Source organism: Equus caballus, chromosome 24, assembly GCF_041296265.1.
Source record: "Equus caballus isolate H_3958 breed thoroughbred chromosome 24, TB-T2T, whole genome shotgun sequence".
NCBI lineage: Eukaryota > Metazoa > Chordata > Mammalia > Perissodactyla > Equidae > Equus > Equus caballus.
In genome coordinates, this window is record NC_091707.1 from 55,296,544 (window position 1) to 55,323,452 (window position 26,909).

The 26,909-nt window shown below is 64.3% G+C and overlaps 1 protein-coding gene across 4 annotated transcripts in view; it reads right to left on the reverse strand.

Moving 5' to 3' along the window:
• The window catches only part of BEGAIN (brain enriched guanylate kinase associated), a 48,090-nt gene extending 22,186 nt beyond the window's left edge, over positions 1–25,904 (reverse strand). For 2 of the 4 annotated variants that reach the window (XM_070249474.1, XM_023628394.2), the window contains exons 1-2: positions 25,714–25,891; positions 8,188–8,216 (exon numbers count right to left, since the gene is read on the reverse strand). In XM_070249474.1, coding sequence (XP_070105575.1) covers positions 8,188–8,216; positions 25,714–25,755 — 71 coding nt within the window. In that variant the 5' untranslated portion in view covers positions 25,756–25,891. Of the gene's footprint in view, positions 1–8,187; positions 8,217–25,713 lie in introns of all 4 variants that reach the window. The other 2 variants (XM_070249476.1, XM_023628393.2) reach the window with 1 other exon arrangement.
• Between the last annotated feature and the right edge of the window lie 1,005 nt (positions 25,905–26,909).

The window sequence follows — 26,909 nt, forward strand, 5'->3', positions numbered from 1 at the left end:
GACCTACTGCATGCCAGCGGTGTCTTTCTCTGAAACTCACCCGGGGTCTGGCGGGGCGCATGGCCCGGGGCACAGAGGGAGGCGTCGAGGTCTGGGGTGAGGGCCTTTCTCGAGGGCACCAGTGTGACCACGGGAGCCAGGACTAGATCGCTCCCCAACATGGCCTCCCCTCCCCAGGGAGGCCACCCCAATGTCCCCACTGGTCCCCCGGCCCTGGCCCTCACTCCTCCCGCTGGGACACGGGACAGGACACAGAGCACCCCCGACGGGGCCACAGGGGGGAAGTGGAGCCTGAGATGCCAGGAGACCTGGTGCCAGGCCTGCTGCCCTCACCCGATCCGCCGCCTCTCCACCTTTCCCACTCAGGGAGCGCCAACTCGGCCAACTGTCTCCCGGTGCTGCCCTGACCCCGTGCCCTGACGCCGACAAGCCCCAGAGCCTTGGTGGGCCCGTGGGAGACAGGGAACAAAGTGACTCTCGGGCTGTCGCAGGGGAAGCAGGTGGCAGGAACGGGGAGGGCTGGGCATGGCCCCCGGGGCTCCGACCCGCACGCCTGGTGTTCTGCTCGCAGCGAGCGAGGTGAGGTGGAGCACTGGGTTGTGGGCCCGCTGCCCACCCTGGCTCTGGGGACCCATCACCACCTGGCCCTGGGCCCTGCCCCCAACTGAAATTCTCCCGCCGTCCTCGCTCAGTCCAGGGCTGCGGTCGCCCCCCACCTTGCAGGGTCCTCTCCTTCACCATGGGAGTAACGCCACCTGCCCGACAGCTGGGGAAACAGGGCCTGGGCGAGACGAGACCACCGGAGAGAGGGGCGGACAGTTAATGGCCAGACGAGCCCCACAGCATTCACCACGTGCCAAGCTCCATGTGAACGAGTTAATTCTAAAAACAACCCTTCTAAGGTTTGTGCTATTACTATCTTCCCCATCTTACAGCTGCAGACACAAAGTCAGAGAGGGTCAGAAACTTGCCCAAGGCTGCACAGCCACACACAGTGGCAGAGCTGGGATTCAAACCCCCGTGAGTCTACTTCTTAACCACATTTTTCACACGGAGCCTTTCGGAGGAGTGGGACTCAGATGGGCTGTGAGGACAGGAGGCTTTGAAGGGTAGGGCAGAAGAAGAGAGGACAGTCCATGTGGAAGGTCTCTTTACAATGCCCTGGATCCCAGAGAGAGAAATCAAAGTGAGGCAGTCATTCACGCCATAGTGAGAATTAGTCCATAAGCCTTCCTCCACTAGGATCAAGTTTGGAAGCAGGGCAGAGGGCCTCGAAGGACCCCACTCAGAGAGAGGCTGGGCCTCCTATGTGGGGTGGAGGAGACAAGAGGTAAAGAGTAGGGGGTCTGGAGGGAGGGGACTAGGAAACTCAACAGCAATCCTGCAAGTGGCAGGTGGTTCCCAGCAGGTGGCCAGTCCCACCCCCAGGACGCCTCTTCTCGAGTTGGCAAGTCCCAGACCACAATGTCCGGCAGTCCCCTGACCCTCAGTGAGCACGGACTGTGTGCCCAGAGAGCTGGGGTGCCCTCCAAGATGGGGGAGCCCGTGTGCAGGAGGGGTTTGCTAAGTGAAAGGGGACACCCAGGCCTGTGGGTGCGACGACAGCCGCATACCCCCACGCCCGCTCCTCCCCCACAGCCGTCCCGTCCTCTCGGTGGCTCAGACCCCTCACACTCCACGTCCAGCCGTGAGGAGACCTGTCCGCCCCCATCCCTAAGATGTCAGAATCCGACCTCCTCTGCCACCGCTGTGGCCACTGCCTGCTCCGAGCTGCCCACCCCTCTCCCCCAGGCCCCTGCCTCTGCCCTGGCCTCCCTCCCAGCTCGGCCTCCCTGCCCCCCAGGGCCCGACATGGCGCAGCACAAACCTGACCCCATCGCGGCCCTCAGCGGTCCTGACTCACCGAGGACAAGCGTCCCCCTGGACTCGGGGGCTCCAGCGGTCCCCCTCGCCTCCCGGGCTCCTCGTCCTCTGCTCAGCCCTCTGGCCCTCGTGGTTTCTGACAGGTCGGGGTGCTCCCTCCTCGGCGCCTATGACCTGCCCCATCCCTCTGCCTGGAGCTCTCCCCTGAGACGTCGTGGGGCCGCCCTCACCTGCTCAGGTCCTCACCCACGTACCACCTTCCAGGCCCCCCACATACATGTGCCCTGACCTCCTGGTTTTGGGGGGGTTTTGGTCTCCCCAGCACTTGTCACTGTTGTCTTTATTTATTTTAAAAGGTATCCCGTCTCCTTGAACTAGAGGATGTTTGCCGTGTGTGGTCACCCCTCTGTCCCCAACGCCTACAACAGCCTCTGCAAACAGCAGGTGCTCAATACATGCTTGTCACATACGTGCTCAATGAGCACGTTAAAGCAGCAGTGACAACCCAGAGGGCCAGGGCCGGAGACTCCCAGGGGAGGGAGGCAGGACAGGGCCCTGCTGGGCGACCAGCGTCTGGGGGGTGGCTGTGCCAGGACCGAAGGGCAGCCTGGGTGCCACGCGAGGGGTTCAGGTCTTCTGGGGGGGTCCGTGGAGGCCTGGCGGTGTCGGAGGTGCACCCTCAGCTCTGGGCTTCAGGAAGGGCCGTGGGTGTGGCCCCGAGGAGGGGGACACTGGAAGGGGGCGGGTGGCCGGCCTGTCTGCGGGGACTGGGGCACTGGGCGTCCTCGGGCCGGTGGGCCGCATCGTTTGGCCCAAGCTCGGAGATGACTCCTCCCACTGGGAAGTGTCCAGCTGCTTGGGGACGCTGTGGCTTTCCTGGCCTCAGTTTCCCCAAACCCCTCCAGCTCTGTGATCCCTCATGGCTGGGAGGGTGGGGGCCGGGGGCACTGAGGTCAGAGCCGAGTGCCCGTGGGGAAGCGCCCGCCCTCCTGCCGTCCCCCCTCACCGGGCCCGGGACCCCGTGCTGGTCCCGCCAGGACCCCTCCCCGCTCCTGCCCGCTCAGGTCGAGCGTCCCTCTCCCGCAAAAGCTCCCGAGGCTGAAGGCCCCACCGGAGCCTGTTCATCGGGGGATTTCTACGAAACAATAAAACGCACTGTTCCCTGGGGGCCGAGGAGCAGGGTGGGGGTGCTGGGCTCCCAACACTGCTCTTCCTGGGGGCAGAGTGGAGCGGCCCCCTCTCGGCATCTTGAGGTGTGGGGATGGCTGACCCACCTCCTCCCTCCTCACTGTCGCCCCAGCTCACTCTGGTTCAAAAGCCTTCACCAAGCACCTATTGTGTGCCAGGTCTCAGCCCTGGGGATCTGCAGTGGGCTGCTGTTCTGGGGGAGACAGATAATAAACACGATAAACAAATTAAACAAATCGAGAGTCAGGTGGGGATCAGGGAGACGGCAAATCAAAGCAGGAAAGTGGAAGGGTGGGGGAGGGGGTATCGCTGTACATGAAGTGGGTGGTGGGGAAACACCGCCCCCCCCACCCCCGCCACAACATTTGAGAAAGACGTGAAAGGGAGGGAGCCGGGGAGTCACGTGGATCTGCTGGAAAGAACAGACATTCCAGGCAGAAGGGGACAGCACGTGCAAAGGCCCTGGGGCAGGAGCCTGTGTGATGTGTTTAAGGAACAGCAAGGAGGCCTGGTGGCCAGAGAGGAGGGTGGTGGGAAATGAGGTCCATGTCAGCTCATTTATCGGACAGCCAGATGACCACCTGTCTGCATCTCCAGGGCGTCATCCTGGTGTCTCCCCACAGCATCTCCAGCATGGAGAACAGCGTCTGGCATTGGCAGGACCACAACAAACATTGGTGATACGAATAAATCAGAGTGTGGGCCCAAACATTTGGGAGTCTGTGTGCGAAAAAAGAAAAACGGAGCCCAATCTCAAACCACACACAGAAACCACTCTGGAGCGGTGTAAAGGCCCAGAGCTTCATGACACAGAGGGTTTCCCAAACACGACACAGAAAGCTTTAGTCAGAAGTAAAACCTCCCATTGGACAGCAGGAAAATTAAGAACTTCTGCCAGTCAGAGGACCATCGAAAGAGGAGGAACAGCGGGGTGCGGTGGCTGTGCCGCCCAGGGCGGGCGAGGAACTCTGACGGGTCAGCGAGATGACCGGACGGAAGCAGCCCGGCGGGCAAGTGGAGCCCCGTGGGCATCGTCCAGGGAGGTGTGCTGGCACCACCCACGACACAGCACGGACCCCGCCGGTCGGATGCAGGGATGTCCAGGTACTGTGGGCGCAGCTGCAGACCCCGAGATAGGCCCTGGCCTGGCCATTCTGCTCCGGGCTGCACCCCAGAAATGCGGGGCGCGTGCCCCTGATGGCCCGGGCAGGAGGGGCCCAGCTGGGAGCTGCCCAGACGCCCATATCAGTGAGGAGTCAGACGGCAGCATCGTCGTCAACAGACGCCAGTCCCTGGCCAGCCAGCCCCGCCGCTCTGCGCACCACCAGGAACGATGCTCACGGACATGACGTCTTGGTGAGAAAAAGCCAGCCTGCCACCCCGGCTGGAGGACGCCAGGCACGGGCTTTAGACCAGGCAAGACCGTACTCTGAGCCTCGAAGAAACAGGGAACCGCTCATGCCAAAGTCAGGGTCCCCGAGACCCCTGGGGAGCCGGAGGGGGCTGTGATGGGGGAAGGGCCTTGGGGGGTCTCTGGGGGGCTGGCAGTGTTCACAGTCGACCCAGCGTGGTCATCCCAAACTTCGCCTCTACACTGCCGGACACGTGTGACTCTCTCCTGTGCCCGCCCCCCTTCACAACTTTGAAAAACCGTCCTTTGCGGGGAGGGGCGGACTCGTAACCAGAATAGCTCTGGGTTTCCTGGGCACTTTCTGTGTCCCAAGTGCCCTGTGAGGCAAGTGACCCACTTTCCTAGATGACAGAGGAGGGGACGGAAGCGCACGCAGAGGCAGGGCCGGCCCAAAGGCCCGCAGCAGACAAGGCGGCCCCGGGGGAGCGGAGGCGCGGGGACCGGCGAGGAAGGCAGAGGAGGGGATTAACCGGGATTAGCGGAGCAGCGGCTCTGCGCACAGGGCAGCGGCCGCGTGCACAGCTATAAATACTCCATGTCACAGGAAAGTTTTGAAGCAGTCGGACGCAGGATGCTACGGGAGGAGGGTCAGGGGGCAGAGGGCACACATGAGGCCAGAGCCACAGGGCCCAGACCTTGGGGAGCCCAACTGTGGGCCAGCCCCTGCCTGGTGCCGGGGCTGGAGGAATCAAGGGGTCAGACCCAGGCCCTGCCCGCAGGGCTCCCATCTGGAGCAGGGGGAGGGCAGAGGTCACTCCATTGCCCTCCACTCCCCACCCTTCACCTGTCTCCCAAGACATATCCTTGCTCCCTCAGGCCCCCGGGCCTTTGCACCTTTGGAAGTTCTATCCTGTCTGTCCTCCTTGCAAACTCCTATTCATCCTTCAAGCCTTAGCTCAAATGTCCCTACTTCCAGGAAGCCCTCCCTGATAGCCCAGGCCAGTGTCCCCGACCTAGGATCCCTGGGAGGATCTGTCGATGGGCCTGTGTCCCTGCTCTGCAGTCAGGCTGGGCCTTACTGTGTCTCAGTGCCCATGCAGGACCTGGTACACAGAGGGGGCAGGAGTCCATTGGGAGTGAGGGGCAAGGGGGTCACAAAAGCCACAGAAAAAAGGTGACAAGGAGGACAAATAGTTTGTCATGTGGACAAGAAGGCAGGTGGAAGGGCATGCTAGGCAGAGGGAAGAGCACGGGCAAAGGCAGAGAGGTGTGACAGCTGGTTCAGGCCTCAGAAGTGGGATGCGGTATGGGGCGGGTGGCGAGAAGTGGGAGTCGGGCGGAGGGATGGGGGCAGGGATGGCCCCAGCTGGGTACCTGCCCACAAAGGGAGCCACCGGGGGTCACAATGACATTGTCCCTTGCTCGTTCAACAAGTACTTCCTGGGCCCTTCTTCGAGCCAGGCTCTGTTCCAGGCATGGCGGTGGGGGTGTCAGGTGGTGGCCCAAGGGCCTGCCCTCTCTATTTAGACCCCCAGGCCCAGCCTGTGATGTACACAACCACACTCTAGGGCCAGGAGGCAGGACCAGGCGCAGGGTCAGACCTCTGGACTCCCCGGGAGCCCGCTGCTTGGACAGCAGGTGCGTCTTCTCCTGCCCGGGGAACCTGTAATCGTGCAGTTTCCCATGCCCCACGGTGACCCTCTACCTGTGCCCTGGCTATGGGCCAGGTCCCAGGTGACACAGGTCAGCCACAGCAGCTCACATCAGCCTCCCAACAGCCCTGCAAGGTGGGGGTGGCTAGGACACCCACTTTACAGATGAGGAAACTGAGGCCCACAGAGGGTCAGGACTCTGCCAGACACAGGGTCTATGGGACCCCAAACTCTGTGACCTTCCCTGCAGGAGGCCATGCTGACTGACTTCCCCTGCATCCCCTGGGCCTCCTGGTCCTGGACCCCTGGAACTAAATGCAGGACAGAACCCCCAGGGGCAGCCCCTGCACTGGCCGGGAAGGAATGGTCTGGAAAGTCCCTCGGGGCAGCTCTGAGAACACTAACGGGACGAGGTGGGGGGCAGGACCCTCCCCAGTTCTGGGGGGCGATGCCGGGTCCTGCCCCCATGGGACCCCCGCTGCTGCCAGCTCCAGAATTCTGCCTCGACTGAAAGGGGACGTGGCCCCGTGCAGCCAGGAACCCAGGCCCAGGCCACTGCCACCAGCCTCCAGGACTCAGCCCAGGGAAGCCCCCAGCAGCTCGGACAGTGGAGCTGCTCACCTGCCCACCTGTGTCCCCAACCAGGCTATGGGGGACATGTCTCTGTCCCTCTTGCCTAGAGCTTTGGCTGGGTGGGGAGAGAAAGGGAAAGAGAAAGAGGGCCACAGAGGGGACCCCCTAGGCTGGCCTCAGGGGGTCCCACGAATGCCACCATTTCCTCCAATCCCAGTGGAGTTAAGCAGCACCCCTCCCCCAGAGGGAGCTCAACCCCTTGAGAGGATGGCCAGCGTGGGTCCTGGGGAGGGCCTGGCCTGGGGTCAGAGGCCTGGCTTCAGCCCATCTGTGTGGCCACAGCCAGAGCTGCCCTCTCTGGCCTTACCAGCCCCGCCCAGACTTTGACCATGACGAGGGCGCCTCGCTGACCCACATGGGTTTGGGATCTGAGCTCCTAAAACCTAAGAGACTGGACCCCTCCTCCCAGCCAGAACAAACGGGTCGGCCCTGCTGGACCCACAACAGGGGGCTGCACTCCAGCTCAGTGGCCAGGAGATGGCCCCACTCTGGTGTCCAATCTGCAGCCTCTGTGCGAGCCCACCAGCCCCAGACTCCCACCTGGGCATTCCAAGCGACTCACCCACGGGGCTATGGGTCCCTGGGAAGGCACCCAGCCCCAGGGACCCGCCCTGGGGCAATCCTGGGCTCTGCTGGGTCCCTGCCTCTTGGGGAATGGGTGCCTTGCTACCTAGAGTCCTGCCCACTGATGCTGATTCTGGCCTCGGAGGAGGGAGTAGGGGGGGCGAGAGACCCTCCAGGCCGGGGTGGACCGCGCTGAGAGCGGCAGCCAGAGCTGGGCCTGCTGCCCACACACCGCCTCGGCTCAGACTCCGGAAGGAAAACACAGGAGGGGTGTTCCCAAAGTGGGGGTCAAGGTGGCCAAGGGAAGTCGCCGAGGAAGTCGTGGATATTCAAATCGGCTGCTCCCCGGCCTGCCGCGGAGGGAGCCGGGTGGAGTCCACAAAGGCTCAAAGTTTAGCCCTGGAGGGTGGCCGCGGGGGACACTCCCCAGACGCCGTCGCGGGATTCCCCCAAAATGGCTCCAAGACGCGCCTGCCTCGGCCAGCCAGCCGCGAGGACTCCATCCCCCACCCCCGCCCCCACGAGGCGGAAACTTAAAAGCTGAGGACCGGGCTACAGTCAGCCGGGGGGTGGGGGCGCAGCCGGTGCCGGGACCCGCGCGTAACAGCAGGAGCGGAAACCTGGAGGGTCCCGGGGGACAGCCGAGAGTCCGGGGCAGGGCACGGGGGACCGCGGAGGCCGGCCCTCGTGGCGCGCCCCCCGCCCGCCGCCGCGGCCCCGGCCCAATCGAGGAGCCCCGGCGCGGGGCTCCCCGTTGTCTCGCGCGCGCACACACGCACCACACACAGGCACCCCGGCCCGGGCCAGCCCCGCCGAGGCGGCCGCGGCCCCGTGGATGCGCCCCGGCACAGGCTTCTCCCTCCCCGCGCCCTCCCCAGCGCCCCCACCCCCGACCCCGGCACCCGCGAGCCGCGGCACGGAAGACGCTCCACTCACCTGAGTTTCTCCATGTCTGCGGCAGAGGCCTGCGAGAAACCAAAGGAGAGGGTCAGCGGGCAGGAGGCGTGCGCTCCGCGGCCGCGCCGGGCGGAGCCGGCACCGCGGGCACGGGCGGGCGCGGCGGCGGGGCACCCCCGCGTGCTCGGTCGGCAGGAAGCCCGGCCCGCGGGCCCCCAGCCCCCACCCCCGGGCCGCGGTCCTTCGGACTTGGAGGGTGCGCCGGGCCGTGGCCGAGTAACAGGTGAGCCCGCCCGGGCTGCCGCGCGCCCCGGCACCGAGTTACGCCCCCCGGGGGAGAGTAGGGGGCTGGCCCGAAGACTCGGGAAGCTACGGCCCGGGGCGATCCCGCTCTCGCCCGGAGGAGGGGGACCCGACCCGGTCCCGTTAACTCTCCGGTGGCCGCGGCCCCCACTGCTCCACCCCCCCACCCCGCCCCGCCCGTTAACCCTTCCAGCCCCGCGCTCCCTCCGGGAGGAAGACGAGCAGAACCTCCGAGTCGGAGAATGTTCGAATCGCGGAACTGGGGGCCTGACGGAATTGCAGACCCCGACACTTACACAATCCGAGGGTGATGGCATTTGGGACCTCAGACTCCTCGATCTGGGACCCCGCTGCCCTCAGATGCTGAGGTTCCGGCCTGGCTCGCCCCTCCCGGGCCCGAGGGATTAACCCTTGCGCGCCCGGCTCTCCGGCGGGGCTCCCTGCCGGGCTTGCGCAGACCCGCCCGCGCGCGGCTTGGAGACCCTCCCCGCCCAGCCCCGCGCTGCCGGGCAGCCCCTCCGCGCGCCGGGAGGGGGGACCCACCCGTTGCCGTTAACCCTGCGGGCGCCGGCGAACGACGGGGACCGCGAGCGGCCCGGGCGGGATCGCACTTCCTGCGCGGAGCGGGGGGCGCGGGGCGGGCTCTCCATCGCCCGGGAGAGGCCGCTCCCGGGGGCTTTCCCCCGTCTTTCCGTGCCATGACTGACATTAACGGGGGACGAGGGGCTGAGCCCAGGGACCACGCGACACACCTGGGAAGACTGATGACTGCCCATCCCGGCCCCTCGCGCCGGGCGCCGCCGCCGCGTCCGCCGGGAGCGCGCTCCGCTCCGGTCCGGGCCCCACGCCGCCTCCCCCACCGCCCCGCCGGGCGAGGGCGCAGCCCGGCCGCCAGCGCCGAGCTGGGAGGCCCGGCCCGGGGGCCTCGGCCAGGCTCGGCCGCCAACTCCCCGAGGGCGAGCGCAGGCCTTCCCGGGACTCTCCTGGCCTCAGTTTCCTCACCTGCGAGCTGGGATTGGGGGCAGGGGGAGGCGGACAAAGCGCTCTGCTGCCCTTCAGCACTGCGGTCTGCGAAGGGGCTGGGGCGGGGGAAAGAAATTCAGAGGGAAGGACCCCAAGGGGCCCGGATTGGCAGCCAGGCACAATCCCCAACGCTCGAAAAGTTGTCCGAGACCACGAGCCTGGACCCCCTGGATATACCCTCCTCCCCCAAGACACAGAGTTGGCCGCCTGGCCAACACCTTCGGAAGCCCCCTGGGTACTCCAGGCCCACCTTTTCCGGGTGCCCATCTCCATGCTCAGCGCCCTCGATCCCAGCATACAGCAGGCGCTCAATACACACGGACAATGCATGCCTGGGTCCTACAGCACTGTGGCCTGTGGGCTCCTGCCTCTTCCCTTCTGGCTGTGAGTTCCCGCAGGCGCCCTGTCCCTTCACCAGGGCCCCCCCAGCACCTAGCAGGCCCGGCCTCGCGGGCCCAGCGCAGCGGAGGAGGAGCCGCGCCTCCCGGGGTCAGCCCCGCCGTCCGAGCGCGCGTCCATCCACCCAAGGCTCTGCGCGAACTTCTTGGGGTGGGGAGGGGGCAGCGAGTGAGCGAGCCCTGCTCTCCAGGGGCTGATGGTTGAGAAGCGAACTCCCCCTCCCGCCCTGGGAGGCCACCCTCCCCGGAGGGCAGGAATGACAGCACCGCTGCCCCCCACCCCTCCCGGCGTTCGCACGGCGGGGCGCCTCTCACGGAAGCGTCACTCCCGGTTCACGGCCGAGGAGAGACCCCATTCCTCAGGGGCCGCTCCCACCCAAGGCTGGAGACACCCCCTCATCTATCTCCAGTGGCTTCCATCACTCACTGTCAATGACCTGCCAGGGAGTTTGTCTAAGATTAATACGAATATATTAAAATTTAATTTTAAAAATTTAGCCTTAATTATTTACACTGAATGTTTCAGCTCTTCTAAAAGGCCTGTCCGGCAAGTTCTCCCCCAAGAAGGGACTCTAGGAGAGGCTGCTGAGTGGCCCTGGGGGCAGGGGGTGGGGGCAGGGCGCGGCAGGAGACAGCAGAGGGGAGGGGTCCAGAGCCTGCGCCTCAGCAGCCCCTCCCTTCACTGTGCTATTCCAGACCTTGAAGCCTGGCCTGATGCTACCACAACATCTCAAATTCTCCCCAGGCCCAGTGCCTGCAGGGTAACCATTGCCCTCACCCTCATAGCCTCCCCCTCCGGGCAGCCCTCCATGGAGACCCAGAGGCCTTGATGGGTTGAGACCTCCACACCACATGTGCACTCCCTGGGGTGGGGTCTGTGTCTCTCCTGGCTGTGTCCTGGGGCTAGCCCGGCACCTCCCCTGGGGTGGGGGGCAGGAGTCCCTGCTTGAGGCTCTGGACAGGTTGTGATGAGCAGTCCCAGCTGTGCACGGTTGGCGAGCCGTGAGGCTGGCCCTGCGGGGAGGCACCGTGCCTTTGGCAATGGTCTTGGTGCTGAGCCAGAGCCCCATGTTCCAGTCTCCACCCTGCAGTTCACTAACCAAAAGACTCGGGGACATTCCCGAGACGCCACTTCTACGGATGAGGGCACCAGGGCCGCAGCGTGAAACGGCCGGCTCAAGGTCAGTGGCCTGGGGGCCAGCCCCGTGGCCTGGCAGTTAAGTTCACACGTTCCTTCAGCAGCCTGGGGTCTCACAGGTTGGGATCCTGGGCGCAGACATGGCACCGCTCAGCAGGCCATGCTGAGGTGGCGTCCCACATGCCACAACTAGAAGGACCCACGACTAAAATATACAACTATGTACTGGGGGGCTTTGGGAGAAGAAGAAGAAAAAATAAGACTGGCAACAGGTGCCAATCTTTAAAAAAAACGTCCGCAGCCCAGGCCTGCCGGGGGGCTGCACCAAGGAGGACGGGGGCGCTGCCCGCGTGTCGGAGCAGAGGTGGTGCCTCCATTGTAGGAGGAGGGCCGGGGCCAGTGGGGACCTTGAGTACCAGGGGCCTGTGGGATGCCCCGGTCCCCACTGAGAAATGAGGGGGTGGGAAACACCCTCGGGGCCCCTCTGGCCCCTTCAGGGACCCGTCGGCAAGTGGGATCCCAGTGCTCTCCCGGCACAGGTGGGACACGGGTGGCCAGGAGACTCAAGAGACAGTCCATTCCCGCCTCCGGGCACTGTCCCTCCATCCACCCCACACTCACGGCCCCAGGCCTGTTCCTGCAACCCACCTGTGACCTCGTCACTGTCTGTCCCAAAGTCTACCCCCCGTCCCCTCTGGGTGGTCCAGCCCAGTGGCCGCCTTTATTCTCCAGCTACCTCACACGAGCCCTTCGTACTGGCCAAACTGGACGGTGCCACGCGTCCCTTCCACCGTGTCTCTGCCCCTGCTGGGCCCCCTCCCCAGGACTGCCCGCCCCCCAAGACTCCCCAGCCCCACTCTGAGCTCCCTGGCGGCCACGGCCCCACCACCCCCTCCCGCCACCTGCTTGGTTTCCTGTTCCCTGCACAACTCTGAGCTTCAGAAGGGCCACCGGGTCAGAAGCAGACCCATGCACCCTTCCGTCTGACCACGGACGGAACCCACCCCATTTAATGCTCGCAGGAACTCCGTGGGCCGGGTCTTGTCTCCCCATCTGACAGATGCACAGAGGCTCCCAGGGCAGCCCTGTGGTTTGCGTGCAGGAGCCGGAGACCTGGGAAGGGGGCTCTCGTCAGTCTCCACAGCTGCCACCCTCCAGGTGACCCTAGGCATGGTGACTGAGGCATACAGCAGGTGCTCCCAAGAGGCCGTGGACAGAGGCAACTCTGTGGCCCCAGCCAGGCCTCGGTGAGGGGTGATAAATACTGACTTGGCCCTGCCTGACCCTCTGACCACACCCTGCCACCTGCCCCTCACTTGAGATGCACGGCCACACTGGCCACTGTGCTGGTCCCAAGCTCACCCAGTTCACCCCTGCCTCAGGGCCTTTGCACTTCCCTCCGCCTGCAATGCTCGGCCCGGATCTCGGCGTGGTTGGCACCTTCTGTCTCTGACCACCTGTCTACAGCAGCCCCTCTCCCCAACCAGATGACCTCTCCCCACACCCTGTCTCTGGGTACTCATCCTCCTTGGTCATTTGTCCGACCCCCGCCCTGCACTGTAAATGACCCCCTGACAGCAGGGCCTCTCGGTTCCGGTCCCGGTGTCTCCATCCCCAGGTCCCAGCCCCGAGGCCCCCAACGAGCCTGAATGGACGGGGCGGTTCTGAACCCCACTCAGAGGCATCTGCCCCCACACAGAGCCTCCGTCTGTTCTCACGGCCCCTCCCTAAAGCCCGCCCCGAGCCTGGGGCACCCAGCCTGCATCCCCCCTGGCGCACAGCCCTGCCCAGGAGCCCCCCTGCGCGTGCGGGTCAGTCCCACTCAGCCCCCACCTCGGGACGTGTGACTGCTGCTCTGTCCGGCCGCTGCATTGCTCCCATCCCCTAAATCCTGCGGCTCCTGGAACTACTGAGAGCAGGAAAGTGAGTCCAGGTCGGAGGGGGCCTGCTGGGTGCTGGTCCTGGCTCGCCGTGTGACCCTGGGCCCGTCCTGCCCTCCCTCGGGGCCTGCGGCTGGCCTCTCAGACTCCAACCCCAATCCTCAGCCCCTAGGGCCTCCTCCTATCCACTCTGGGCTCGTTTCCTCAATTTCCCCCTTATCTTGCTCCCCCCAACACCACCTCAAGGGGAGGAAACAAGCTGGGGAAAAGGAGGGCAGAGACAAGGCCTGGAGTGGGGGAGACAAATTCCAGGCACAGCCAAGACAGGGACCACCCCCCTCCCACTGACGGCAACTTGGGCCTCCTAAGTAGCTGTGTGACCTCAGACAATGCTCTCAACCTCTCTGAGTTCAATCTCTCACATAGGGAGGATGGAAAATCTTCAAAAGACATTGTGAGTGACAGGTGGCCCTGTCCTGGGGACAGGGCTTCTAAAGGTCTGCCAGGACTCTGGAGAGCCAGCCTTTTAATTTAACCATTTGGGGTGAACGTCCTTCTAAGATGTTTTACATCACTCCTTGCCTTCTTGCATTCATTCAACAAACATTAACTGTGTGCCCTGTTCCAGAGGATTCAGCAGTGAACCAACTAGAGGAAATCCTGTGCCCTCACGCAGCTGGTATTCTCGAGAGGGACAGATCACAGGGACATCGGGGCAGCGCCCTGGGCCCCAGTGTGCCTGACAGGAGAGTCTGCTGAGCACAGGGAGGCCGGGTCCCTGGGGTTGCACCTGTCAACAGGGAGGTCAAGGCCAAACAGGAGCAAAGACTGGTAGGAGGAGCCAGCTCGGCACGGTACCTGCTGAGACTGGGGCGCTTCCGCCACCAGTGGGGAGAGGGGCCGAGTTGGGGGGCCTCGTGGGCCAACGGCAGGACTTGGCCTTCCATCCCAAGCGGGTCAGAAGCCCCGGAGGGCTGCGCAGAGGAGGCCTGCCGCCGCGTGGAGGACGCCCCGCGGGGCCAGCGCAGGGCTGGAGGGTCCAGCCGGAGGCGCCCGCACAAATCCAGGCGCTGGGGGCCCGGGGCGGGGTGCGGGGAGGCGCTCGGAGCCCCGACAGAGCAGAGGCGGGAGCGGAGAGGGAATCGCCAAGGAGGAGCGGGGAGAAGATCGGGGCTCAGGCCCAGGGGCGTCTGTCAGACGGCCCAGCGGGGACTTCACAAGGAGGGTACCTGCGTCTGGAGTCCAGAGGAGGCGCGGGAGAAGCGAATCTTGGAGCCGTCAGCACGGAGTCCGCACTCACAGCCGCAACGCCGGAGGAGAGGGCCAACCGGGTCAGTGTAGACGGGGGAGGGGGCTCTGCCAGGTCAGGGTTCAGGGAGGGGCGGAGTCGGCCCGGCCCGGGAGACCAAGACTGGGCAGGGAGGGGGGCGGCGGGGGGGGGGGGGGGGGCGGCGGGGGGGGGGGGGCGGCGGGGGGGTCTCCGGGAGGAAGTTGGGGGAGGGGGCGGGGGCGTCTCCGGGACGAGGGTTGGGGGCGGGAAGCCAGCCGCGTGTCCCTCAGCATCCCCCACAGGGCTAGCCTGTGCTGGCCACACAGTGGCACATCCTCGGACCTTAGCGGGAACGCCAATGGAGGCGCCCTGCTCTCCTGGCCTCAGCTGATGGATGGGAGAGGGGCGAGCACTTGCCCAAGGTCACCCAGCAATTTGGGGACTTGAACCCTGGCTGGGAACGTCCTTCCCCTTGGATTCCAGAGGACGGGCTGCGGTCTGAGCCATGCCCGGTCCCAATCCTGCCCCTTCTCCCTGGGCTCCGAGTGGCCTCAGGCCTCGGGGCTCCCAGCCCTGTGCCGAGCAAAGGCCCAGGCCGGCGGCTGCAAACTGGCCTCCCGGAGCTAAATCTGGCCCACCAGCATGTTGTATTTGGCCTGCAAGAGGGTTTTAAAATTTTTTTTAAACATTTGAGCCAACATTTAAAAATTGGGAGAGTTTCATTTTAAAATCCATATTTTTGGCTTCTACTGAAATTTTGGAAGATCTGGCAACTCTGGCCCACATTCCCACGTGGTAACAGTTGGGGAGCGGGGAGGCAGCTGCCCCCTCCAGAGGCACCTCGGGGGTCCCCCAGCGGGCAGAGGCACCATTCCGCACCTCGGCTTGCCTTGCAGAGGGGGAGCCTGAGGCCTGGAGGGTGGACCAACTTGTCCCAGGTCACTTTGCAGGAGAGCCCCTGGGACAGGATCGACTGCAGCTCTGGGGACGTCCCGGCCTGGCTCAGGGGTCACAATCCCACCCAGGCCCCTTCAGAACCCCCAGCCCACCTCTCCTTCCGTGACCAGGGCCCTGTGCCTCCTGCTCCCTTCTCTGACCCTTTTATTCTCAGGAAATGGATGGCTTGAGTCATTCACACTATAGTATGAGGGAGCTGTGGACAGTGTACAGCTGGAGGTCCCAGAGGCCATCTACAGCATTTTCTTTTTGCTAGACAGTGAAGGGGAGGACCAGGGAGCCCCCAGAGCCCCTTGGCTGGATGAGGCAGAGGCAGGTGGGAAATCCAGGGCCCTCCCTGGCTTGCAGCTTCCTCCCTGACGTGGGCAATGGTGGGACTCCAGGCGCTGTCCTTGAGGAGGGGCTTTTAGGATAATGGCTGGAAGCCGGCAGGCTGCCCTGCCTCCCAAAGCTGCACCCTGACCCTGGGAACTGTTCTGGGAACACAGGCCTGTCCAGGCCAGGGGGCAGGGGTGCCCAGTAGAAGGGGATCGTTGTCATCTTCATTGCCATCATCATCCCAGTGAGCGAACTCCTGCCACACACTGGGATCCCCCCACTCGCTCTAACTCCCCTCGACAAACACAGGCGAAGACGCCGAGGGAGATGGGGCTCTCCCAGGGCTCAGATCTCTGAGCCTCAGCTCGGTCCATGGGCCCGATCCTGGTGTCTCTCACCGGCCTGTTCCGAGATGCTGAGGGGACCCGGGGTAGATGCCCACCAGGGGATGTGACCCTGGGCGGGAGGGTGGGGTAGGGGCTGATGCCCACCTCCTGCTTCAAGGAGCCCACACCGGCCCCTTGGGAAGGACACTCCCAGCTGGGCCCCAGGACGCAGCCCCACCCCCCCAGCACCCACTGATCCCCGAGGCTCTGTGCTGTCTGGCAGCCCCACGGGGCGTGTGTGAGGAGACTCAAGGCAGGATCCTCCAGAGGCCTGGGCATTCTGGGCTCCCCCGGGGCCCAGCGGTCCCCAGAGTGAGCTCTGTGTGGTGTGCAGAGCCCAGAGCGGCAGAGAGGCAGGGGGCTTGGATCACCAGGCCCCCGGGGAGGAGGCTGGGGACACGATGCTTACTGGGTACCCGCAGGATGCTTTCCCCATGGCAAGGCAGAGGAAGAATCATGACCTTTACTGCCTCTCCACGGTCGGGGAAACTGAGGCCCAGAGAGGGTGGGTGACCTGTCCAGGGTCACACAGCAGGCAGCAGATCCTTGAGCTGAGAACTCCCGGGCTGGGTGTGGCCCAGCTGGCCACAGCAGACCCGCAGGGGAAGGGTTGGTGGGCTTCACATGCTCAGAACTGCCCCCCAGCCACGCTGCTCCCCAGCTCTCCCTGGAGAAGGAGGCGGACCCCTGGAGGGCAAGCTGGCAGAGGTGCAGAGGGGGCTCCAACCGGCTCCTCTGCATGACCTCTGAGGGCCTCGGTTCCTCCTCTGGACATGGAGGGCATAACGGTGGCGCCCGGAGGCTGGGGACCCGGAGCTTAAAGGACAACACTCAGTGAGTATCGGCCCCGGCGGCCGCCCAGGAGTTTGTGTTCAAACCACCTCTCCCCACAGGGACATTCCGGGAGGGGTCAGGGAGATGGTCCCCACTGGCCCTACGGCCCCACCGCGCTCCTGTGCCCAGAGAAGTCAGGAGGGGACAACGGCCTCAGCAGCCCGTGACGACCCAGCCCTGCCCCTGGGGACACAGATGGCTCTGGGGACAGAAGGTCAGCCCCGAGGCGGGAGTGCAAGCACGCGGGGGCTGCCCTCCTGATGCTCATACTGCTCGACCCCCTGGACGGCCGAGCATCTCTCCAGATCCTTCTGCCGCCGCGTCTGTGGCCAGCGTGTGCGTGTGTGTGCGCCCGCGCGGAGGGCCTGCTGAGAGAGACCTGCGCTTACACCTGACGATCTCAGCCCATGCCCGGCCTCCTCATGCGACCAGGGTCCCTCCCAGCCTCAGTTTCCAACACCGGGAAACAGGGGCAGCCGTGAAGGACGTGGACCCGCAGAGCTGCCAACAGGACTGTAACATCCTGCCTCAGGCAGCGGCGTCCGAGGCTCAGACATTCAAAGGGGTAATTAAATAGAACGCATGGTAAAGTGCGGAGGGCTCTGCCAATGGGGTGACGTTATTATTGTCATCCTTATTGTTTCCTCATGCACACTCCGTCCAGAAATATTCTGCCTGCCCCAAAGCCAGAAATTTCACCTTAGAGATTCATTCTTTTGGCGCTTAAGGTCTTTCTCATTACAGATATTATAAAAGGGGTGTGATGAGGGACCTCGGGTGGGGAAATGGCACATGGAGGGAGGAGGGAAGGGGTCGCAGCTGACCGCTGCCCCGCGGCCTGCTGCTGGGGGCTGGGCCGGGGTTCAGACTCACCCGGCTTGGAGGCCTGCGGGGGGAGGCAGCTTGGCCTCCGTGCTCGCTGCTGCCCACGCGAAGCCCGCCCGTCTCCAGGGCCCTGCCTGGCCCTGCTGTGCTCGCGGCCTCAGCCGCCGTCTCGGAGGACAGTTGAGGGCTCAGGGCCAGCATCTTCTGTGGGGCTGCAGCTCCCCCAAGGGGCTCCTGGGCCGGGCCTGGGCCTTGCCCACCCGGGGAGGGCTCCGGGCTGCGGCCTCTGAGTCCCCGCAAGGCCTCCAGGGTCCCAGGATCCAGCACTCGTACAGTGACCTCGTCCAGGAACCTGGAGAAGGGCAGCCTGGCCTCCCGGCGGCGGCCCAGGCGGGCGAGGGGGCCGGTGGCAGCCCCAGTGCCCGTGCCCAGGGGCTCTGGGGTGGGTGGCCGGCCAGGGGTCGTCTGTGTCTCCTCCTGGCGGGGCCGCGCTGCCCAGCTGGGGCGAGGGGTCTGGCCCTCGGGGCTCCGCCCAGGGCTGGAGCTCGGCTGGCGGTTTTGTGCGCCCTCTCTGTGCGCCTCCTTCCTGGGCCCTTCGGCCCCAGGCTCCGTGAGGGAGCGGTGGCCATCCCGCCTGGGGCTGCCGGGGTCGGGGCCCCGTGCCTGGGAGCCGGCCTCTGAGAGCATCCTCGTCCGTCCGTCCGAGGCCAAGCTCTCCAAGCGCCTTGCTGAGCCCGCTTCTCTCCCTGGGGCTGGAGCCCCTCTCTGGGCGGGGGGGGGGGGGGAGGGTGGGCAGGGCCAGCTGTCCCTCACTGGCCAGAGCCATCACCGGACTCCCATCTGCCCATTGATCCGGGGAGCACGTGGCAGGGGCCTCCCGCCCCTAAATTGATCCTCACTAAATGGGAGCTGGGCTTCGGAGCTTAGAAAGTGCTGGAGAGGAGAAGGTCATGTCCTGGGCTCTGCATCCGCCTGGGGAGGCAGCCTGCACGGATTGAGCACCTGCTGTGTGCAGGGAGGGGCCCCGGGCTGGGCCTCACATGCTCCACTCTCGCCTTCTCCTCTGCCAGGTGCGGCGCTGGGCGCAGGGACATGGAGAGGCAGACAGGACACAGATGGCGATGACAACCGCCATGACAGGATGAGCACAGGAAAGGCAGGGAAACTAGAACTGCATGGGCCTGGCACAGTGGGAGGGCGTGGTGGCGACCGCTGGTTGTCAACCCTTCTCCTATCCTCCTTCATAAAGAACCCTCATTTTACTCTGGGAGGCAAGATACCCAGCTACTGCATTTCCCAGCCTCCTTTGCAGCCAGGGCTAGCCAATGAGATATAAACAGAAGTGCTTGTATTTGACTGCTGGGAGAGCTCCTTAAAAGGGATAAGACAGCTTGCCCTTGCCCTTTTTGTTCCCATTCCCCACCCTCCTGCTTCTTATCTGGAACATGGAAGTGATGGTTGGAGCTGTTGCAGCTGTCTTGCACCATGAGGCAAACTTGTGGCAGAAGCCATATATAAAGGATGGAGGAGCAGAAAGACAAAAGGAATCTGGGTTCCTCATGACCACTGAGCCATCACACCAGCCCTGGGCCACCTGCCTCTGGCACTTGTTTAACTTGAGAGAGAAATAACTCCCTGTCTTATTTAAGCCATGGTTATTTCCAGTCTCTGTTCCTAGCAGCTGTGTGCAATTCCTCAGTGATATACAGGGGATAAGGAGAGGAACAGTGGCTGATAATGCTCTGTGGCAAGAACCTTTGGCACATGGCGGCCCAGGACGTAGTTGGATGGAGAGCCGGCTAGGGGAGATTAACCCAGAGAAGGGCCCCAGCCAGGTGCTGGCACTTCCTACTGGCATCTCAGGAGGCCAGGGGTCCAGGCAGGACTCTTTCCTGGGATGCAGCTGCATGGGCACTGGAGTCAAAAGAGGGCTTGCATAGGGGTGGCAGTCCCAGGCCCTGGGTGGCCGTGACCCCCATCCCTGCCCTGGCTGCTGGTGCTGCTTGGGCCGTGCACCTGGGACTGCCCACCTGCAGCACCCAGATGCCCCTTCTCTCCAGGCTCAGCCAGCCGCCTCCCTGGATGCCCCCAGAACCCCTGCCGAATGTCAGAAACACTCCACGAGCTCAGCTGCCGGGACAGGGACAGAAGCCACCTGGACCCACCCTTCTCCCCTCCCCCCCACCACCCCACAAGCACCAGGCCCTGGCGACCCCACCTCTCTCAGACCCAACTACTTCCCACCCTCCCCACCGTCACCTCGCTGGTCCCAGGTGCCACCATGTCTCCCCTGGACACCTGCAGTCACCCCTCCCTGGGGCCCCTGACCCTATGCCAGTCCAGCTCTGTCTATCCCATAAACATGCCAGCATCAACTTGTAAAATTGCAGACCGGATGAGCAGACAATGCCCCCCTTCGTATGCCCCTGCCAGCCCTGACGCCCAGGGCCTTCTCTCTGTGCTACCCCACCGCCGCCTGCAGAGGAACTTCCATCAAGTTCTCGAGCCTGCTGAGCTCCACCTGGTCTCAGGGCCTTTGCACTTGCTGGTCCCGCTGCCAGGAGCGCTCCACTCGCTCTGCCTCCCTCCTTCTCACCATCTAACTCCCATGGAACTTGCAGGGCTCGGTTCCACAGCCTGCCCCCTTCCATCTCCCGGAGCAGGCTGGGGGTCCCCGCAACAGCCTCTTAGAACCCCTGCTCTTCCCGTAACACGGTCCCCTCTGTAACTGACATGTTTGCCATCATTCGGTTCTCCTCCGTGTCCCCTAGAAGTCCCCTCCACAGGGGGCCGGGCACAGAGCCGCGCTCAGGAAGGAGCTCTCAGACGAACGAGGAGGAGAATGAGCATCACAGGTCCAGGCCGTCAGTTCACAAGGCCTGGCGTGGACCTCCTCGGGGCTGGGCACGGGCAGGGACCTCAGGCTGTCTCGCGAAGGCCACAGTGTCTCCGCGTCCCCTGCAGGCCCCTGACGGCCACCCCCTTACACCTGGACAGCCCCCTGCCCAGCAGCAGCCCTCCAGCTCCCGGGGGAACCGGACTGGGAGGTGAGCAGATCTAAGTTCAAACCCCCTCCAACATTCAACAGGACCTCAGGCAAGGCACGCCCCTCCCCATCGGCACATGGGGATGGAGCCACACCCAGCCAGGGGCAGTGGTGGGAGGGGCAGGTGCTAGGTGCCTTCAGCTGCAGCCTGGCATCCAGTGGGACCTCAGGACTGTAGCGCGGGGCTCTCATGAGTCGAGTCCCCAGGACGCGTGGTCACCAGAGTGTTCCAGCCAGGCGGTCCTCAGAGCCTCTCCCCGAGTTGCCGGCTGCATCAGACAAGTTCCCGTTGTCATAACAACCCACTGGCTCTCAGCCGCCTGGGCCCGAGGCCCCGGAGGATGCTGCTGGCTGCCTGGGCTCGCAGCCGGGGCGGCCTCTCCCGAAAGGGCTTCTGGGCTCCCGGTACGGCAGCTCCTGCCTCTGGACTCATCTGTTCCAGCCCTGCTTCGGGGCCCCTTCTGTGTGCCATGTGGGGCATGTGCACCCATCATCATCCCGGATCCTCACCCAGCCCTGTCAGGTGGGACTGCCAGAGCTCTGTTTTATGCTAAAAGGAGCTGAATCTCAGGGAGGCGAGGTGACTTGTTTGAGGTCACACAGCTTAGACTCGGCAGACCCGGGACTGGGCACCCCAGAGGTCAGGGACTCATGCCCTGTTCCCTCACCAGGACCCCTCAGCGCCTCCAGCACCGCCTGGCCCCACTCTGCTGGTGGAAAGCTGGCCTCAGCGAGCCCGAGAAAAGAGGGTCACACGATCCCCGTTGCCTCCCGGGGCTGGAAGAGGAAGACCCAGCCACAGGGGGCCGGGGGGACCCTGCAGGATGAGCGGGGCAGTATCCCGCGAGAGCTCAAACGTCACCTCCCCTCATTCTCACGGCACCCCCAAGCAAGGGCTTGCTACTCCACTTCACGGAGGGGGCCATGGGCTCTGAGGGGCTCCTGGGAAGCAGGCGCAGCTTGCCACATGCCAGGTACTGTCGTGAACACCTGCAGGAGTCCGTCACCTTCCTTAAAGCCTCCCTGGTTCCAGTGCAGAAGTTTCTATCACCTTCCCCCTTTGCAGAAGAGGACACTGAGGGTCTGGGAATTCTCAAGTCTGTGCTTTTAACCACCCCGCCTCACTGCTTCTGGATATTTCCACCCTGGCCTGAGAACCCTCAAGCGCGGCCACAGGCCTTAGCGGTCTCGAGTCCCCAGCATCCACGCACGTGCTGTGCCGTCAGTTTCCGCACTCTGAATTCTTGAGTCGTCCAGAACTTCCAAGAAGTCCCCCAGACAAGGAAATCCCTGTCGTTACAAGAGGCTACACTGACGCTTCCTTGTTTCCAGAGCGTGTTTTCCAGCAACACATAACTGGAGGGGTCTAATGGCCCCCTGCCCTCTCCCAAGCCCTGCAGCCTCCCCGCTGTATCACCACTGACCCAGCGGGACCAGGGCTCACCTGAGCAAGAGGCGAGCCTCAAGGGAATCAGGATGCTCCAGCATCCAACCAACCATCCTGCCACCCCTCCACCTCTGTAGCCATCCCTCCCTTAGCATGTCCCCATTCACGCATCGATGCATCCTTCCACGCCTGTGCCCGCCATCTGCTGCCACGTACTCACCCATCCACTCATCCTCTCCTTCCTGTATCCATCCATCCATCCACTCATTCATCCATGTATCCATCCATTACTGTATCTTGTATCTAAGTATCCGTCTGTCCACTCACGGATGCATCCATCCGTCGACATATGTCCGTTTGTGCACTGACCCACCCTTCCATGCCTGTGTCTGTGCATTCACTGACACACACTCGCGCCTGTCCATCCGCTCTTCCTGTATCCATCCATCCCTGTATCATCTTACCGACATTATTCAAGTCCCATCCATCCACCCCAGCATCCACTGTATCCATTTAGCACCCATCCATTTTCTCATGCCTGTTCCATCTATCCTCTGAAATGTACTTCTGTATCCATCCATCCTTTTATCCATCCATCTGTCAACATCTATCCATCCATTTTAGATCCTTCCATCCACTGACCTATCCATATGCATCAGAAATCCGTCCTCCCATCTATCAGTCCCCCCATGTACCCACCCATTGATATCTTGTTCTAGCCATCCAGCCCTGTATCCTTATCAGTTCTTTTCTCCATTCACCCATCCATCCCTATCTATCTTGCCACTTATCCCCATCAATAGCTCCTCTCATCCATCTATCCTTCTAGCTTTCTTTCTACCTATCCATCCACTGGTCTGTCCTGCTACATGCCTCCCATCATTGTCCGTCCCCCCACCATCCCCCCATGATCCCCTTCAGTCCACCCCCCATGGCTGCTCCATCTGTGTGCCCTGTAACACCAGTACGCACCACCTGCACCATGACAGGAGCTTTCTGTGTCTGTCTCCCCCAGGCAGGACCCAGGCCTGGCCCATCTCCATCCTCGACTTGGTTCAGGGCCTGCTATCTGAACATGACTGCAGCTCCCTGAGAGGGGCACTAGCTGGTCCCCACCCTGGGGAGCCCCCAGGGGCCACTGTACTAGCCCCCAGAGGGCCTGCTGGAGCTGGAGGCACTGCTGGGTCCCCAGCCAGGAAGGGGACCCACCTCCCTTCTGACACCTGCCACACTAGTCAAGGTCCATGTTTCCCAGCAGACTGGGCGCTTCCGAAGGGCGAGGTCTGTATCAGATTCACCTAAGTGGCCTTAGTGACTGGCGCAGAGTGGGGTACACGGGGAGAGCATGCTTGGTGGATGTAGAATTCATTCCCTTATTCTCTCGCTCACTCATTCATTCATTCCTGTAATATTGAACAACAGAGACAGCTCTGCTCAGCTTGGCCCACCACAGGCTGCAGCCTGGTGCCTGCTCTCAGGCCGTGGAAGTCAGGCCCCTGACTGTGATAGATGGTGCGCCTCAGACACTGAGCCCCAGAGAGGGGTGGGGCCTTGCTCAAGGTCACACAGCAAGTCAGTAGCAGAGGAGGAGCTGGAACCAAGACTCCAGACTCCCCTCCAGGCCTCTCTGCCAGGCTAGTGACCAGCTCTGGGGCCGGAGGGGGAACTGGGAGGCGACGCTGGGGGCAATTCTGGGCCAACGAGTGAGCCTCGGGGTCTCCCCCCTGGGATCTTTACTGCTTCTGGGGGAGGAGCCACCTCTCCCTGCCCCATGGCCACGCCCTTGACCTCCACACTCCGAAGGACTGAGCTTCTTCTCACCCCTGGACCCACTGCACTCCCCTCCCATGCCTTGTGACCCCAGGCTGCAGCTGACACAGCTCTGCCCTCACCTGTTCAACTCCTACTCAGCCCCTGGGCCGCATGGCCTCCTGGGATTTGGGAAATTATTCGTGGACCGTCTCCAAACAAGCCAGGGACTCCCGGATTGCTCTCCTTCCCTCCCACTCATTCATTCATTCATTCATTCATTCATTCTTCAACATCATTAAGTGCCTATAGGAGCAGGGGCACCACTTCAAAGTGTTGCCGTGGAGATGAGGGTGAAAATGCTTATACTGGGCCTGGCACACAGCAGGTGCTCAATAAATGGCAACTATTGTGGGCCAGACCCCGTGCCCAAGAGTCTTTGCCAGTGGATGGGAGATGGTCTTCCCGACTGGTTCTGACTCCCCTCCCCTCCCCACCTGGAAATGTCCCACACCGACCCCCCAGCCCACGGAAGCCGTCCCGCGGGCAGCCCTGACTTCCCCATTCGGCGCCCCAGGTACCAACAGCTCCAGGTCCTGCGGATGGAGGAACCAGCACACAGAGCGCAGGCGTCTATAAATATGAGACAACAGCCCGGGAGGGTCCGCAGGCAGCACCGTGCCCCCGCCCTGAGCAGCCAGGGAGAAGGCGCATCTGCACCGTGCTTGCTTCTCTGCACCGCCCTGATTATAGTGAGAGTCGGGAAAATTAAGGGTTCTCGAGGACGCTGCCAGGGCCCTCGCCGCCGCCTCCCCGCCCTGCGTGTCACAGATGCCAGGCAGAGCCGCCTCCAAAGGCCACTTGCCCCAGCCGGCAGTGCCACACCGGGCCTGGCCAGGCCAGCACACCACAGTTTATAAGGGGCTTTCTCCCACTGTCCTCACTGGCCCTGGGAGGGGAAAGGGCCTCTGCCGTGGCTGGTGGGTGGGGGAACGGCCCCCAGCAAAGGCGGGGACCTGTCCATGGTCCCCAGAGATTGAGGGCACTGGGGCTTGGGTAGGAGCCAGGCCCACGGAGACCCTGCCCACCGCCTTGACCCCTGCCTGCACAGTGGGCGACCCTGGCCATCCAGAGCTCCACATCTGCAGGCCTGGCTCACTCAGCCACCTGCCACTGGCTCCTGGGTGCCTACTCTGCTCCCATCCTGCTGGCTCAGGGGACGCCAGCATGTGGCCCAGGCTGTTCCTGGCCCAAAGGAACCCCACTCGGGATGGGGTGGGGCCCAGCCGATAAAGGAAACACCTCTACACCAGGCAGGAAGCGGAAACGCTAGGGCCAAAATTCCCATCCAACGTTCTGGGGTTCAGGGAGGGTGAGCGCGCCAGCTGAGCGGCCCTGGGGGAGTCCTCGCTTCCCTGAGCCTCAGTTTCCTATAGCACCTGCCTGGCAGGTACTGAACGAGACCGAGGGTGCCTAGGGCTGGCGCGCGCCCACGCGCTGCACACGCGCCGGGAAGCAGCCCTTGCTCCAGCCTCCTTCCGGCTCCTTTCCCGGCGGCCTGCCCGAGCCGGGGCCGGCCCTGCCCCTGACGCAGGGCAGGTGGAGGCCTGCCTGCACCCTGGCCCTCTGGCCCCGGACACAGCGGGGCGCCGACCCTCAGGCCAAGCCCTGGCCCGCGTCCCACCCTCCCTCGCGCCCCAGGGCCGGCGCGCGGGGCCCGGGACCCGCAGATCGGCGCCAGGCGCCGGGGCCGGCCGCGCGGGGGGCAGGGCGGCGCGCTGAGGCCGAGGCCCCGCCCCGCCCCGAGGGGCTCGGCTCCGGGAGTCCCGGCCGGCGCTCCCGGCCGCTGGGGCGTGCGCGGCGGGGCCCACGCGTCCCGGCCCCGGAGGGCGCGCCGCGGCGGGGAGCAGAGGCTGGACAGCCGCGCGCTCGCCCGAGGCGGGTGCTGGCCGCCTGCGGCGCCGCGCGGAGCCCGCCCCGCGGCGTGGGTGGCGCCGCCCCGCCTCCGCGCCCGTGCCCGCGCCGTGCCCTCCGGGCTCGCAGGTACTCACCGCCCGGCGCAGCCGGCCCGGCCGCCGGCCGCCCGTCCACATGGCCCCGGGGCAGCCGCGCTGCTCGCCGCCGCCGCCGCCGCCGCCGCCGCCGCGCTCGGGTCCCGCCGCCGCCGCCGCCCCCAGCCCCGCGCCCTCCCCAAGCGAGGCCGAGCGCGCCGGGAGCCGGCACGGCCGGGGCTCCCCCCACCCCGCCCGGCTTCCCGCAGGGAGCGCCCGTCCCCCGCCCCCAGCCCGGCTCCCCGCCAGCCCCGGCCCCGCGCAGCCGCGGCTGCTTCGGCGGCTCCCCCCGCAGCGCCCAGCCCGGGCGCACTCGGGGGGCGCGGGGCCCGACCCCCGGCGTGGGACGCCACGTGCGCGCTGGAGCCGGGGCTGGAATGGCGGCGGGGCAGGGAATGAATGAACCCGCGTGAGCTTGAATGGCGGAGTGCATGAATGAATGAGTGCTGTGCGTGCGGGAGGGAGGAACGAATGAATGAGGAATGAATGCACGAGGGGAACGTTGAGAGCGAATGGGCCCTTAAAGCCAGGAGGACCTCAGCACTGGCCCGTCCAACCCATTCATTCATTCATTGCCTCAGCATTTATTGGACACCTACTGTATACCAGCCCTACTCTAGTCCCTGGAGATACAGCCCTCACCGAACTCACATTTTGCAGATGAAGAAACCGGGATGCCCAGGGGCTGACCCGGCCAGCCAAGCGGCCCCACCCCACAGTCAGTGGCTCCCTCCATCAGGGCGGGTGCCTTCTTCCTCTGCCTGACCCAGTGCACCTGGGCCGGGGAGCTAAGTGACAGGGAGGGGCCTCAGAAAGGGGAGGCAGCCTCTGGAGGGTCAGTGTTGCCCTGGGGACCTCCAGCTGGAGCACCTCAAGGCTGGCCCCGTTGTGGCCCCGAGGCATTGAGTGGGGTGATTCTGATGGCCCGAGCCACCCTGGAGCCTCGTCAAGAGCCAGCCTCAGTTCTGAGGGCCTCAGAGCTCCCTGGAGGCAGCTGGACAAGGGTCTGCCACCCCAGCCAGCCCAGCCGCAGCCAGCGCGTGTGAACCCCAGGAAAAACCCAGGGGGCCAGAAAGGATCCTGGGGGTGGAAAGAGGCCTCGTAAATCGGGAGCTCGGTCTTCCTGTCCTCCCTCAGGACCTGTGGGCTCATAGTTCACACAGGTTTATATCGTTCCCAAGCACATGGCAGATGAA